Below are 14,319 nucleotides of genomic sequence, written 5' to 3'. Positions count from 1 at the left end.
TTGCACGTTATTATTGCAAAGCTAGTAAATATTATTGTCAGAAAACTAGAAGATGCCAACTCCGGAAGTACTGTCTGACTTTCAGAGCCATGATATGTCACGCTTGTCTCAATGTAAATGTTAAGTAGCAGCCAAATATTCAGCCTCGTCCAATGTGAGACCAAATCCTCTCTTTCATTTCGGATCTCATTTCTATCTTTTTACTGTTTTTACGGTTCGTCTTAGACGGTTATATATATTTTAAGTGTTAAAATGGTCATTTTCGTATGATTCAAAGTATATTATATTCAGCAGCAACTTACAAACTTAAGAATTTCTTATCTACTAAATGAATAGGCATCTCACAAATTTTCCTTCAAAAAAATATCTTTCTAAATAAGGTAGCTAATAACAATAATGTATACATTAACTAAGTAAGGTAACTAATAATTATAATAATTTATTTCATTAACTTATTATCTTTTCATTAAAATTAATCTTTTCATCAAATTATATTTTTTGACTAAACTCTAATTTATAATCTTTTAATTAAAATATTTTAATAAAAAAATTGTATCAAACTATGATTTACTAATTTTTTACTAATTCTATTATTTGAGAATGACTTGACTCATACTATGTATAAAAAAAAATTATAAACCGTTTTAATTACTTTCGAGACAAAAAAATGAGAAAAATTATAAATTGGAATCATTAGCTTTGCGGTATAAAAAAATATTATTTACAAAAATACATTTCAACATGCTACTCAATTCTTTCAGGGAGTGTTTGATAAATAGTAGATTGAGAAGTTTTTAGCATATTGAGTCCTTTTAGCATGTTTGACTAGTCAATATGCTGTTTTGGGTGTTTGGTAGACAACATGTTGAAATAGTAGATTTAGCCTTTAGGTGCAATCTACTATTTTACAATATGCTGCTCCTACCAGCATATTCAATCAGTAGATTAGAGAATATTTAAATTGACATTTTTATCCTTGAGAAAATATGTTATGCTAGTTACCTATAATTAATTCATGTCCATATTAGTCATTTTACAAAAAAAAATAAACAATCTACTAATCTGAAACTTCTGATTACCAAACACGTTAACAAATTCTGCTAATTATATATTTTGATCAAACCCGCTAATATAATCCGCTATACGTAATCTGATTTTGCAACCTACTTCTGCCAATATCAACCCGTTGTTTACCAAACAGAGTCTTCATTAATTCAAAATGCAATGATAAGAAAAAATGAACAACTAATAAAATACCACTAGTATATATCTAATTTACTATAAATAAAAAATAAACTTTATAATCCGTACATCTAATGCACGGGTCTAACCTAGTTAAGTTACTTTTCAATCATAATATAGTTATTTTAAAGTCTCATCAAAGAAGACTGTAAAATTTGCTAGTAAATAATTGCACTGTAGTACTAAACAAACATAGATTGTGAGTAATTTCTTTATTTTACAAGGACCCATTTGGCCATTTGAGATTGCGTTCATATTATCTATGTACTCTAATAGCATCTATGATTATGATTTTGATCACCGTTGGTATATTATAAGAATATCATCTCAATTAAAAAGTTTTTAATATGACCTAATTAATAGTAGTTTTATAACTGAGTCTTTGTTCTTTTCGGCTTAAGTTTAGTTTTGATTCAGCTCACTTCAGTTCAGTTCACCTCATTTCATCTCAACAAATTTCAATTCATTTCAGCTTCATTCAACTCAATTCAGTTCAGCCCAAAATAACATGCCATAATACTCTCTATCACCCTGGGAAATACCTTTTATATTCGAAGGCGAATAATGCACCTACACGTACCCAATGTACCATATATCTTGAAATTTCAAACTCGTGAGAATTTAAATGCTCCCCAACTTAAAAAGAAGCACGGAGTACGAATTAATAAAAATATATACAGTACATTATTAGTACTAAAAAAACAATTTCACAATTTTACTAATAGGGAATCCGAGAGACATACTAAAAGAAGCACACGGCCGTTCAGGAATTTGGATAACAGTTTCCAAAAGCGGAATTAGTTGGTTTGATTTTCACTAAAATGGTTACTAACTCACCAATACGTAAAGAGTGGAAAACTTTGTTTCAAGTACGGAAATGGAATGCTTTCAAACTACAGTATTTGGGAAGAGCTAGTCTTGCTATAGGTAGACGGATATATTCGTCTATAGCTAAAGACGGATCAAATAGCTTGAAAGAGGTGATATTTTTTGCCCCGGGAAAGTGGTGATTGACCCCCATAACTTTGTGCAATTGTGAAATTAACCCCCACAACTTTTAATTGGAGTGATTAAGCCCCATAACTTACATAATAAGTGAAATTAAACTCCTTTATCAAAATCTCACGAGAAATTCAATTTATCATATCACAAAAGTAAAAATGGTTATGTTTTTATGTAAAATACGAAATAGTAAAATTCGGTGTGATTTTTTGGGAAAAAAAAAATTAACAATTTTATGTATAAACGTTTTTTAAAATTGTTGAAAAATAGAAATATTTAAATATTTTTTTTTTACCCTTCTATTATATTTTTTATATATTTTGTCATGAAAATATTTTATTCCAACTTCTAATTTTAACATAACTACCTAACAAAATAATTTGCAATTAAAATTCTTTTACAAAAATTTGGAATATCTGTACTTTATATAACAAAATTTGAAAAATCTGTACATTATATAAAAATAATAAGTTGGGTTTGATTTTTGTAAAATATTTTTAATTTTATTTTATCTAATTAACGGTAATTTATTTTATTAACTTTTTTAAAATTTTATTTCGTATTTTTCATAAGAACATAACCATTTTTACTTTTGTGATATAATAAATTGAATTTCTCGTGAGATTTTGATAAAGAGGTTTAATTTCACTTATTATGTAAGTTATGGGGCCTAATCACTCCAATTGAAAGTTATGGGAGTTAATTTTCACAATTGTACAAAGTTATGGGGGTAAATCACCACTTCCCCGTTTTTTGCCCCTACCACTCCACTTGTTGCTTGTCCTATTAGAAATGTGGTATTGTATTTGATTCGTCTTTAATTATAAACGAATATGTGCCGTCTATAATGAAATTTTGTGATTTAGGAATGGGTTCACATTAACATTTTTTTTTTGCCGGATTCGATAGTCAGTCGCTATTTCACAAATTGTCAACACAACCGTTTTAAAATGTTTTTATTGTCAGATTCAGTAAATAGTTGATATTATCCACTTATCATTCATTAGCTAATACTACAAGATATGGGTTTTTTCTAACATGCGTCTAAGGACACATGTTAATAAGTTAATTAGAGAAACTTTGTTGATAATAAATCATGAAACGGTTTTTCTAATCTATGCCCACTAGGTATAAGATAAGAAACTCAAAAAGGAAAGTAATAAATGATATTTTTATGGGAAATTGTAATATCAACTTATTTTACTTTTATTTACAAGAAAATGTATTTATTTCTTTCTATTTTTGGTTTCTTATCCTATGCCTAGTGGGCATAGGTTAGAAAAACCCATCATGAAAAATAGATGTACTAACTCACATTTACTATAATTAGTGAAATATTCTCAACAAACTTTTTATAATTAACTTATTAACATGTGACCTGAAAATCCGCTACATGGGTTTTTCTCCTCTCTCCTCTTCTTTGTTTCAAAAGTAAATATAAATAAGCGATTGGAACGGAGAAAGTATCGATTAAGGGACAATGAATTTGTACTACTCCCTACATGAGAACATGAGAGACTAAAATTAGTGGAATGGAAGAAATAAATTTGTCATTATACTCCCTCTATACTTTCTCCGTTTATTTCATTTTTTATTTCTTTATTCAATAAAAAAACCTTACCAATTTTGAACAAACAAATAAAAATAAAATAAAATAAAATAAAATAAAAGGAAGTACTCCTTACTATACTGTAAACTAATGAGGTAAATAATACTAGAGAATACTACTACGTAGTAAAATTTGTACTCCGAATATAAGCAATATATAGTCTCAATTATATAGTAAATTAATCAATCGTGTATCCAACTCATTCTCGAAGAACAATTGGTAAGCAATAGTGTCAAATTTAAAGATGCAAAGAGCTGATTAAAAATGAGTCATGGCCGATCAAGCTAGAGAGCACCCTTACAAATAGGCCAATCGTGCTAGCGATTGGCTTGCCCATCAAGGATTTTCTTCAATCAAGCACCATTCTGACTATCCTAAATAACTCTCCGCGTTTTCATCTCCATCCTATTTTACACGAGGACATTTTTGAGGTGACTTTCTCTCGTACTATTTTTTCCATCCAAGATAACGTACTTGATAAATTTTACTTGATAAATTTTCTCATACTCAATATACTAGTTTAGATCCCGTATGCAATGTATGCACGATATTAATTTGTGGAGTTTTACTTATTAGTGCACTCCGTATTATTTATGGATTTTAAATTGACAATTCACCTATTTTTTATGTTTCTCATTAGTGCACTCCGTATTATTTAAAATCCTAAAAAGTTTTGAAATTTTACTAATGATGTTATTTTAGATTTTTCTTTTTTACTAATACATTATTTTGCACAACTTCTTATCATTAAGTCAATGGATTTCCATCATAAAAATATTTAAACAAAAAAAAAGAATTTTTTTTTATCATATTGACTGGAAATCAATATTTCAATTTAAAAGATTGTGCCATTAATAACCCACCACATACTTATAGTATATGCTAAAAATATTAAGCTTAATTTTAGGGAATATGTTTTAAGCGAAAAAATTGAGAATTTCTCCTATTTTTTTAGTAAATAGGGGGATTAGATAGCATAAATTGTGTTAGGAAAATGGTTTAGGCGTTTTAGCCGACCTAGCCAAGGAATTGAAAATTTATACAGTATAAATTACAGTAACATAGACCATGATATATTTCATATTCAAATGAATGAGTATACAACCCTCCTCCATGAATGCTTTTATCGTCGTTTTCTAATAAAATATAGTGTATATACATTGGTATTTAGAACGAACATCTCTGTGATACGTCTCTTTAGTCGGCCTAAAATAATAAAGGATACATAAGACCAATCACAGGACTTCGTTAATTTTTATATTCGGGTATGCTTATGCCTGATCTACTTAAATTTACCTTTTAAATTTTTTTTTATATGTGAAATAAGATTTTGTTGACTTTTCTTAAAATTACGATTATAAAAAGGTTTATCAATCAGATTATGAGACATCATTGTCACAATTGTTACTTTCATTATTCTCGATGTTACTTTCACTACCGTCGATGTTACTCCCTCCCATCCAAACCAAAGGTTACATTTGACTTTTTGGCACTATTCATAATTGTAGAGAATCTTTGGTATTATTAGTAATGTATAAGAGAAAACATAGTCATGCGAGATCTTGTTTGATTCATCGTCGTGAATGCTATAAGAATATCAAGTTTTTATAATTTTTAATAACGTGTAACTAACGATATTCACGTTGCAAAACGCGTCTCGGCAAGCGTAATAAAGTCAAATGTAACCTTTGGTTTGGATGGGAGGAAGTATTACTTTACTTTCACTACTCTTACTACTACTCTACTAGTACTATTAATTTAATTACTTACGCCACTATTATTATTATAATATTTCTTAAATTTATGATTATAATCGATAAAATTTATCAACTAGATTATAAGACATATTTATATATTACTCTACTAGTTACATCCATTATATTGTGTACTAGGGCTTAGAGACTTTGTTTTCAACTTTTTCCGTATTTGTTATAATGGTTAAAATTTTCTAAATCGCAAAGTATTAAAAGTGTACAGAAAATAAAATGAAGACAAGTTGTCGAATTAAAATGTGAAAATTTTAACTTATTACAATAACAATGGTTTCACATTTTTTTTTATATCACAAAGCTATATAATCAAAATTGTAATCACAAATAAAATTATGATAAGTTGTGAATTATAAAACAAGAATTTTAAGTTAGTATCGACTATCGAGTGTTCATTTGATTGTTGATTGTGCGTTTACAATTTTGAATTTTTATATGTTGCAACACATTTTTTCTCACGAGTTCTACTTTTTCTAGGAAAAATTATACGCTTAGTATTTTCGCTACCCCACACTTTTAATCTTGGCTTCGCCCCTGGTTACTTTCATTATTCACGTTGTTACTACTGTAATTTTCACTATTGAATTGTTAATAATATTTGTACTTTTACTACTCCCTCGACTACTACTGTTCATTTCATTATTCTCATTCTTATTAATGTTACTTAAATTACTATCACTGCTATATATTATAGTTATTTTTACTACTCACGTCGGTCATTACTTTTATATTCACTACCTTTATTGTTCTTGCAATTATTTTAGTTCTAATATACTTAGTTTTGTTAATAATTTAATTTTATCAGACTTATATACTTAAATAAAAATATTACATATTTACACCCCTTAAATCATAGAGTTACTTAATTTTCACAAATTTGATTTGTAATCAGTTGGTTACCTCATTGTATTAAGTTTTTATTTTTAAATAAATAAATAATTTTTCCTACCGATTATTCTCATGTTTCTTATATTATTTATGTTTCATTCAATAAGCTAAGTGTATGACAAATGTTGATTATTAAAGGCCCTTATATATAATATTAGATATTGGATTAAATAGTCATCGAAATAGTTAACATTAGTATTGTACTCAAATTAAAGTAAGTTTCGAGAGTTTCATGCATGATAGTATATTATGTGTTATACACGGATTAAAATGCAAAAATTTATGTAAGAAATAAGACAAAATTAAAATAAATAAAATTATATTGACATCACAATGATTTTAATATTTTCAATTAAAGAAAGTCGTTTATATACTTTTTTTCATCTCTATTTTTTTTCTAAACTCTTCAATTTTATCACGTCGTACTATATAGAGTTTATAGACATATTAGTATTACTCTCCTAATGTTATAAAAATATTATAAGGCTTGTATATATTATATAGTATTATTAACTTTTATGAATCTAATATATAGTATATGATATATTTATGTTATTCATTGAAATTCGTAGTTCCCGCTTTATATATATAGTACAATACTATTTCATAACCGTTTTCTCCAACTCAAGCCAAAGATCCTTAAAAGGTGTGTAATGTGTACTCATAGTTATATAGTAATTTGTTGTGAGATAGTCTTATTTATACAAGACTTTTCAGAAAACATCTTTTTAAATAATTAAATAGCTAAATCAAATAATAAATATGACAAAATGACATGTTTATAAGCGTATATCTCAATAGAATATGTCTTAGCCTAGTAATTAAGAAGAATGTATAGCGAACAATAAATCACAGATTTGAATCACCCCGATATTGTGTGCCCTTGGGGCTCCTAAGCCATAACCTAATTAGTAATTATTACCAAACCCTAATTATCACCAATCAACTCAAATTAGAAAACAAAGTGCACTACTAACTCGATCTCCAAAAAAAAAAATTGCACTATGTAAATTCCACCAAATCCACAGATGAACTAAACTATGCTTCAAACATCTAAAAACATACTCATTCCGTGCCGGTCAATTATTGTCCTTTGGTTTTGGCACAAAGACCAAGGAAAGACGAGAGAACCAATTACTAAATGATAAGTGAACTAATTTGAGTGTGAATGATCAAACTGTTCATCAAGTTCATTCTTAAATAGAAAGGACAATAAAAGACACCCAAAAATGAAATAAGACAAAAAATAACCGTGACAGAGGGAGTAATACAAATAAATATGATAATCATATATTAGTTCACCATCCTGTAAGGGCTGTAATCAACTCATGTAGGAGTATCATATTAATGTATTATCTCCATTTTTCTATTAGTAATTAAAATTGCCAAAAGTACATTACTTGAAAAGGTTACTGAATACTGAACTGATCTCTATTAGCCTCTGGGAAGGAAATCCAGTCCCACAATGCAGCACCAGCGGCCGCAGTTGTGACAGGAGGATGCATACCACCATTAAACCCTCCAGCTAGTGGCGGTATCATGGCGACTCCAGCTTCCGGATTGTTGACAAGTACTGTTGGCTGTGGTGAAGAAATGACACAGTTCGAATTCAATAGCTGAGGGTTATAAATATTAGTAGCAGTATAAGTATTGGTAGTAAGAGCTTCAAATTGTAGTTCTTGTTGATGATGAAAATGGTGATTGAGATAAGCTTGTTGATACTCCACTAATCTTTGTATCTCTTCGAAACCCGGTTGAGGATGATTATTGTTAGTAGTATTAGTACTAGTAGTAGTCGGAGTAGTAAATGCTGAAGAAATTCCCGAAAAAATGGGAGGTTGGTGATTCAGCATATGCATCATTCTATCAACCTCCATGATCGGCGGTGGTGGTAGTGGTGGTGTTGTTGGTTGGGATACTGCTAGTGGACTCACCACAGTGTACGAGCTGTGATGAGACAACCCTAGCGCGGTCCCTACTTCCGTGCTACTACTTGCATCCGTCTCACTGACCTTCTCAATCTGATTGAGTTGTTGAGCTTGTTGGTGCAATGACGATGTTTGTGCTTTAAACGCGGTGTGGTAGTTTCTCCGTTCAGATGATGACGAGGACAACCTTGAAGAAGGCGGTCCTCGTGGCACTGATGGATGGTCTTCCACACCGGGTCTCTTATACACCCTACACAATGATATCTCCGCCTGTAAATCAACAGAACCCGAACTGACCCGTTAATTTATTTGTTAACATATTCAATTAATGATTTTTCAAACATTGTGACAAAATGTAGTAATTTTTGGATTTGTAATAATGATAACATAGCATAAGAATCTTGTGAGAAGGGAAAGAATTTAAGCTTCATTCATGTCTTTCACAACATTTGCGTGACCCCAACAAGAACACAGTACTAAATTACAGTCCTCATTTATTACATTTCTTACCCTACTTTGGAATCTGTGCTCCCTCTATTCTGCTGCCTCCATTTTTATGTCATAAATTTCTCATTTTTTAACTCTCAGTAAATTAGGGTTCAATGATTTTTTCACACTTTCTAAACAAAATTTTTATTAGCTAGCTTAATTATGTTCTTTAGATCAGTTGCCTATCTTACGGTCCTACGATCCAATACAACCTGGCCTATTGACTCTTCTTCATTTTGAGGGTCAATAGTAGGATCGCGATTCTAACAACAATAATGACAGAACCTAGAGATTAATTGAAGAGCTAACCTTTTGGTAATGTTCGGTATCATGGTGAGGAAGGCGGTATTCGTTCATGATCCAGCTTGTACGGATACCTTTAGGAGCCTTACCGGTATAGAACACAAGGGTTTTCTTAAGGCCAATGGGTCGAGAGTTCTCCCCTCGAATCATCCGGTCTGCACCCGTGGCCTTCCAATAACCGGATGTGGTGACCCGGTTAGGCCGGTCACCATTTCTGTACTTCCTGTCTCTTGGCACATAGAAGTACCACTCCTTCTCCCCAATTGATGCCATAGCTGCAACAACAACATCAGCAAGTCTTCTGTAAAACGGTTTTATGAACATTACTCCATATAAATTAAAGTGATAAATAATTAGGTCATCTTTTATTATTAAATATGCATATGATTGGATATGTGACATTAATTTTGAAATTAATGGGGATGGAATAACACATAAAAAATTCAATATACTAAATTAAATTTAAGTGTATATATAAATGAAGAGTATAATATAAATTAAATACCAGGGAGTTCCCATGGGTCATAGCGATAAAGATCAAGAAAAGTGATGAGCTCAACACAAAATGGCTTGCCCTCAACCTTACGGCGAAGGTAAAACTCAACAAGTTCTTCCTCAGTAGGGTGAAATCGAAACCCAGGCATGACCATGTCATGCTTGTGATCGTCGTCTTCCTCATGGTGGTCCTCCTCTTGTTGGATGTGATGATGCTTGTCATTTCCGGTGTCTGTGTCTGTGTTTGTGTTTGTGTTCGTGTTTGTGTTGGTATTAATATCGACGGTATTTAGATTCATGGTTGTGGCAATTGCCATAAATTGAAGGCAAACTAAGTGAGAGTGAAACAAAAAGGGAAAAGAGCTAGTTTATCATCAAGTGTGTTTTTTTTTATCTATGTACCTTTCAAAATTGTTAAGTTGAAGGCAAGAAAGGGAAATAAAGAGGCTTTTATACTTGAAGCTAGGACCCCTCTCTTCTTTTAGACTTAATTTCAATTCATTCGGTTCAGTTTTGTTCAATTTAATTTGTTTTTACTCTTCACCTTGTTCCCGCCAGCTAGCTAAATTCAGTTATTAGTTCAGTTCAGTTCAGTTTAGTTCAGTTTAATTTAATTGGTTTTTACTTCAGTTTCCGTTAATAAGTTCAATTCAGGTCATACGTTTAGAAAGTTAGTTTTAATCAGAACGGGTTTATGATACTACTAGAAAGATAGTGATGATGTAATAAGGTGAAATTATAAGAAGGAAGTCATATGATAAGAAATTAAAAAAGTCAATAAATAAAGACAAAAAATAGATTTCCAAATTTCTTGAATATCTAGAAAGGGGGAGGAAGAAAAAGATGAAAAAAGAAGAGTGAAAATGAAAGATAAAGAGTAAGTAAGAAAGTAGAAAGATCTACATAGCTTTCTAAGGGCCTACAAAAACACAAGAGGGGTAATGCGTCTAAGGGTGTGTTTTTATGATACCGATAACGACATCTCTCGGGGTCGGCAAGGTGGCCAAACCTTCCCTCCCTTACAATGTTTATTTTGTTTAAGTTTTCTTAGAGATCGTCTCAGCTTGCATGAGACGCGAACACACTAGATAAATAAATTAATAAAAATTAAAAAGAAAAAGGGTAAAACTTGTATAAAATACTTCGTAATAATTAACCATCACGTGATTTGAGAGGTCTCACTTTCTTTTACCAGGTCCTCTACCGGCTACCGGCAGCTGGTTTCATTCGCACGAGTCAGTAATCGAAACCATGATCACTTGTTTAAAAAATGAGAACTTTTATCGCTCACACGAGCCAACTTTGGTTGAGAGGTCTCACGTTAATGTCATTGTAGAATCGACATTTATTTCTTATATGAGTTATGAATATTTTTAGCGGTAATGTTTATGATTGGTTGTTATTCTTAACTTTTTGTAGTGTTAGCTAAATTAATTAACAAATTCGAAATTAATTGCAATAATGCTCAAACTTATTTATTGCATGGTTTATGCTCCCTCAACCCGATCATTTGTTTATATATTTATTTTTGCGTCAAAGACCATTAAAAGAGGAGATAAACCGTGATTTTAGTCTTTTAAACATACGGAATGTGGGAAATAATAACTTGTACATGAGACAGGTTACACAACATGCGAACATCTTAATAAATCGAAACAAAATGAAATGATTGAGACACTGGAGTATCGAATATATAAATAAACCACCCGAACAAATTAAAAGGAGGATATATATTAAAGTTTTGAAACAATGCGGACAGTTGTTATATGTTGCCTATATAAGCATTTCTGCACTATTTCTAGAAGAATTATTATGATGAAAAACAAGTCTTATTACTTGGTTTAAACTATCACAAATGTATAAGGACGGCGGTTTTACACAAGTTAATTGTAAATGGCAGATTTTTTTAGTTAACTATTTTTACTATTTACTAATATGATTATATTTGAATTCGTTTTATATTATTATCTTTGTGTAAAAACGCATTACACAAGACTAGTTGTTAAGTTACACTGAAACATCTTAGTAACAACTAAAGCTATGCATTACTAGGGGTATTAGTTTGGTATTGAGTGACATTGTGTAGATATTCATTATTCAGTATTCACCCTTTAAAAAAAAACACTTGATGATGATTGTTAGACTACAATATGTCTCGATTCAAGTATAGTTTTGTCTAAAATGTGAGGAAATTTTGAGAGGTGAAGTAGAGATCGAATAAAAGATAAAAGATATTGAGTCTTGATATCATCTTCTTACATTAACGAAATGAAATAAGTATCGGTAAATGTACAAAAGGCAAATGATAACAATTGAAGGAACTATCATTTCAATAGAGCTTATATATTAACCAATAATACTATTCTCATTAAAAGATAGCACCACTGTTCTAATGATTGGTTTTTTTTTTTTTTGGTGTTGACTATGGGTATCGCTATCGACAGTTGGGACAATCTTATTCGGGGTACTGAAACCAATTTAATGGGTTGATCTTTCTCAAGTCTTGCCTTTTTCATTCGCAAAAGTTCGAAATCAAACCCCTGACTACTTGTTTAAGAGATGCGAGTCCTTACCACTAACACCAGTCAAATTTGATACTGTTCTAATGATTGTGATAGATGATAATGTATTGAAACGATCAACGTGTTTACATTGTTTTTATAAGTTACTCTCTCTTCTGTTTTTAGTGACACAAGCATTGATGGTACTATGGTAGTATGTGGAGACTGGAGTAGACAGTTTGAAAGAGAGAAATGAAGTATGAGGGTTAATTCACAAATTCTCATTATAGACGGACACTATCCGTCTATACGTATAGACGGATACCATTTTCCCTCACAAAATATCCATTTGCCATAAAGTGGGAAGCACATGGGGGTGCCCCACCTTGTCCCCCTACCCATTTTATTAGAGGTCTTTACACGTCTGTTTGCCCCACCCGTCTATACCAAGACCTATTGGGGTTAATTAGGATTAGAAAATCTTTATATGCTTTATTTAAAAATAAAATAAAGTGTTATAATAAATTACTCTCGTTAAATGATTCAGAGTAAATGAAACAATTGCAAAATACATAAGAAATTATGGGAAATTAATTCCTGTATAGCAATCAAACGAGGCCTTAATATGTGCAATTAGAACAAACGTTAACAAAAACGTTCCGAAAATTGTTTTAAACAAATCAAGTCATTAGTCATTAGTTCATCTCCTATCTACTAAGAGAATAAGGATTCTCAAAAAGTTTTTCCCTCCAAATACTCTAACATAAATATAGAAACAAGTTAGATTTTCTTTAATTAAACTAATCTTTCATTTAAAAATTAATCTTTCATCATTACAATTTTAAATATAATCTTTTAACTAAAATAAATTAAAATTGGTTTAAAACTATAAAGTATACATACATAACTATAACCCGAGAAACACATAGGCATTTATTTTTCAGATGCCAATTTTCACAAGAGATAAAAAGAGGAATTGTGAGATGGCTGGGAACTAGTGGTTGCTCTACTGGCATTGATCTCAACCATGATCTCTGCAAAATTAATTAAGGGGAAAAAGATTTGGCGTAGTAGATGGGCTATTTGTTGCCTCATGGCTATAGTATACTTATGTAGTTTGGGAAGACAGGAATATGAGACTATTTAGGGGTCAATCAAGGACTGCGGCGTATTTGATTAAGAACATCTAGTATATAGTAAGCATCTGTATGCTGAAATGTGCAAAATCAGGGGACTATGAGCAGATCTTGGAGGCATTAAATCGTTTTTAGTTCATTGTTTTTAATTTATTAAGTGGTTTTTCAGTGGTGATATCTTTGTAAGATACCTTCTCATTTTCTTATACCCTAAATGGATGAATAAGATGAGTATAATTTCATACAAAAAAAAACATAAACTGTTATTATTAATTTCGTGACAAAAAAAGAATTTATTAAAATAAATTGAAAAAATTTATGAAATGAAATCATTATATTAAAATATTTTTTTGAATATACACGTTTCTTTAAATTACTCAATTCTCTTGATTAACTTTATATTAACAATGAGTGAAAAATGAAAACTAAGTAAATATTAAACCAATATCGTCAAAAGTAAAAAGTCTGCATATACCACCGCACATTTATTGCGCGAGATTTAGACTAGTTAGAGCAATAACAATAGTGGTTCTTAGTTTTGGGGTGATCACTAAGAACCCAAAATAAAAAGTTTTTATATTACAAGGAAAATGTTGTTCTTAATTTTAAGAATTAAGTTCCACAATAAGAACTTGGTTGTTCATACATGGGAATTTGAGAACTAATAAGCATACTTTGAAAAATATGGCAGACCAGTTACTTATTTTATATTTTTTATTTAAGAACTTTATACAAATATATCTATTGTGAGCAAAAGTTCTTAAATATTTGAACTAATAAAATATGATATGGCATAAGAATAACTTAATATGAAGTTGTCTTATTACTTATTAGCTCTAGCAAATACTCTCCAAGACTCAAGTCAACCCTTTAAAAATTAAAATACAAATTCAAACAACGCAAAAATATCCATTCAAAACTCAATCCCAAACCAAAACACAATCTAATCTCATCCGT

At 30.5% G+C, this 14,319-nt stretch overlaps 1 protein-coding gene across 1 annotated transcript; it reads right to left on the bottom strand.

The window, feature by feature from the left end:
- Window positions 1-7,919: 7,919 nt before the first annotated feature.
- On the bottom strand, window positions 7,920-10,158 carry LOC141622970 (uncharacterized). Its single transcript, XM_074439006.1, has 3 exons — window positions 9,736-10,158; window positions 9,237-9,505; window positions 7,920-8,708 (listed from the first exon to the last, which is right to left on the bottom strand). Exons 1-3 carry the CDS (start codon window positions 10,040-10,042, stop codon window positions 7,920-7,922), a joined length of 1,365 nt encoding a protein of 454 aa, XP_074295107.1. The 5' UTR covers window positions 10,043-10,158.
- Window positions 10,159-14,319: the final 4,161 nt, after the last annotated feature.

Source organism: Silene latifolia, chromosome X, assembly GCF_048544455.1.
Source record: "Silene latifolia isolate original U9 population chromosome X, ASM4854445v1, whole genome shotgun sequence".
Classification (NCBI taxonomy): Eukaryota; Viridiplantae; Streptophyta; class Magnoliopsida; order Caryophyllales; family Caryophyllaceae; genus Silene; species Silene latifolia.
This window is presented reverse-complemented; position numbering and strand designations above follow the sequence as displayed.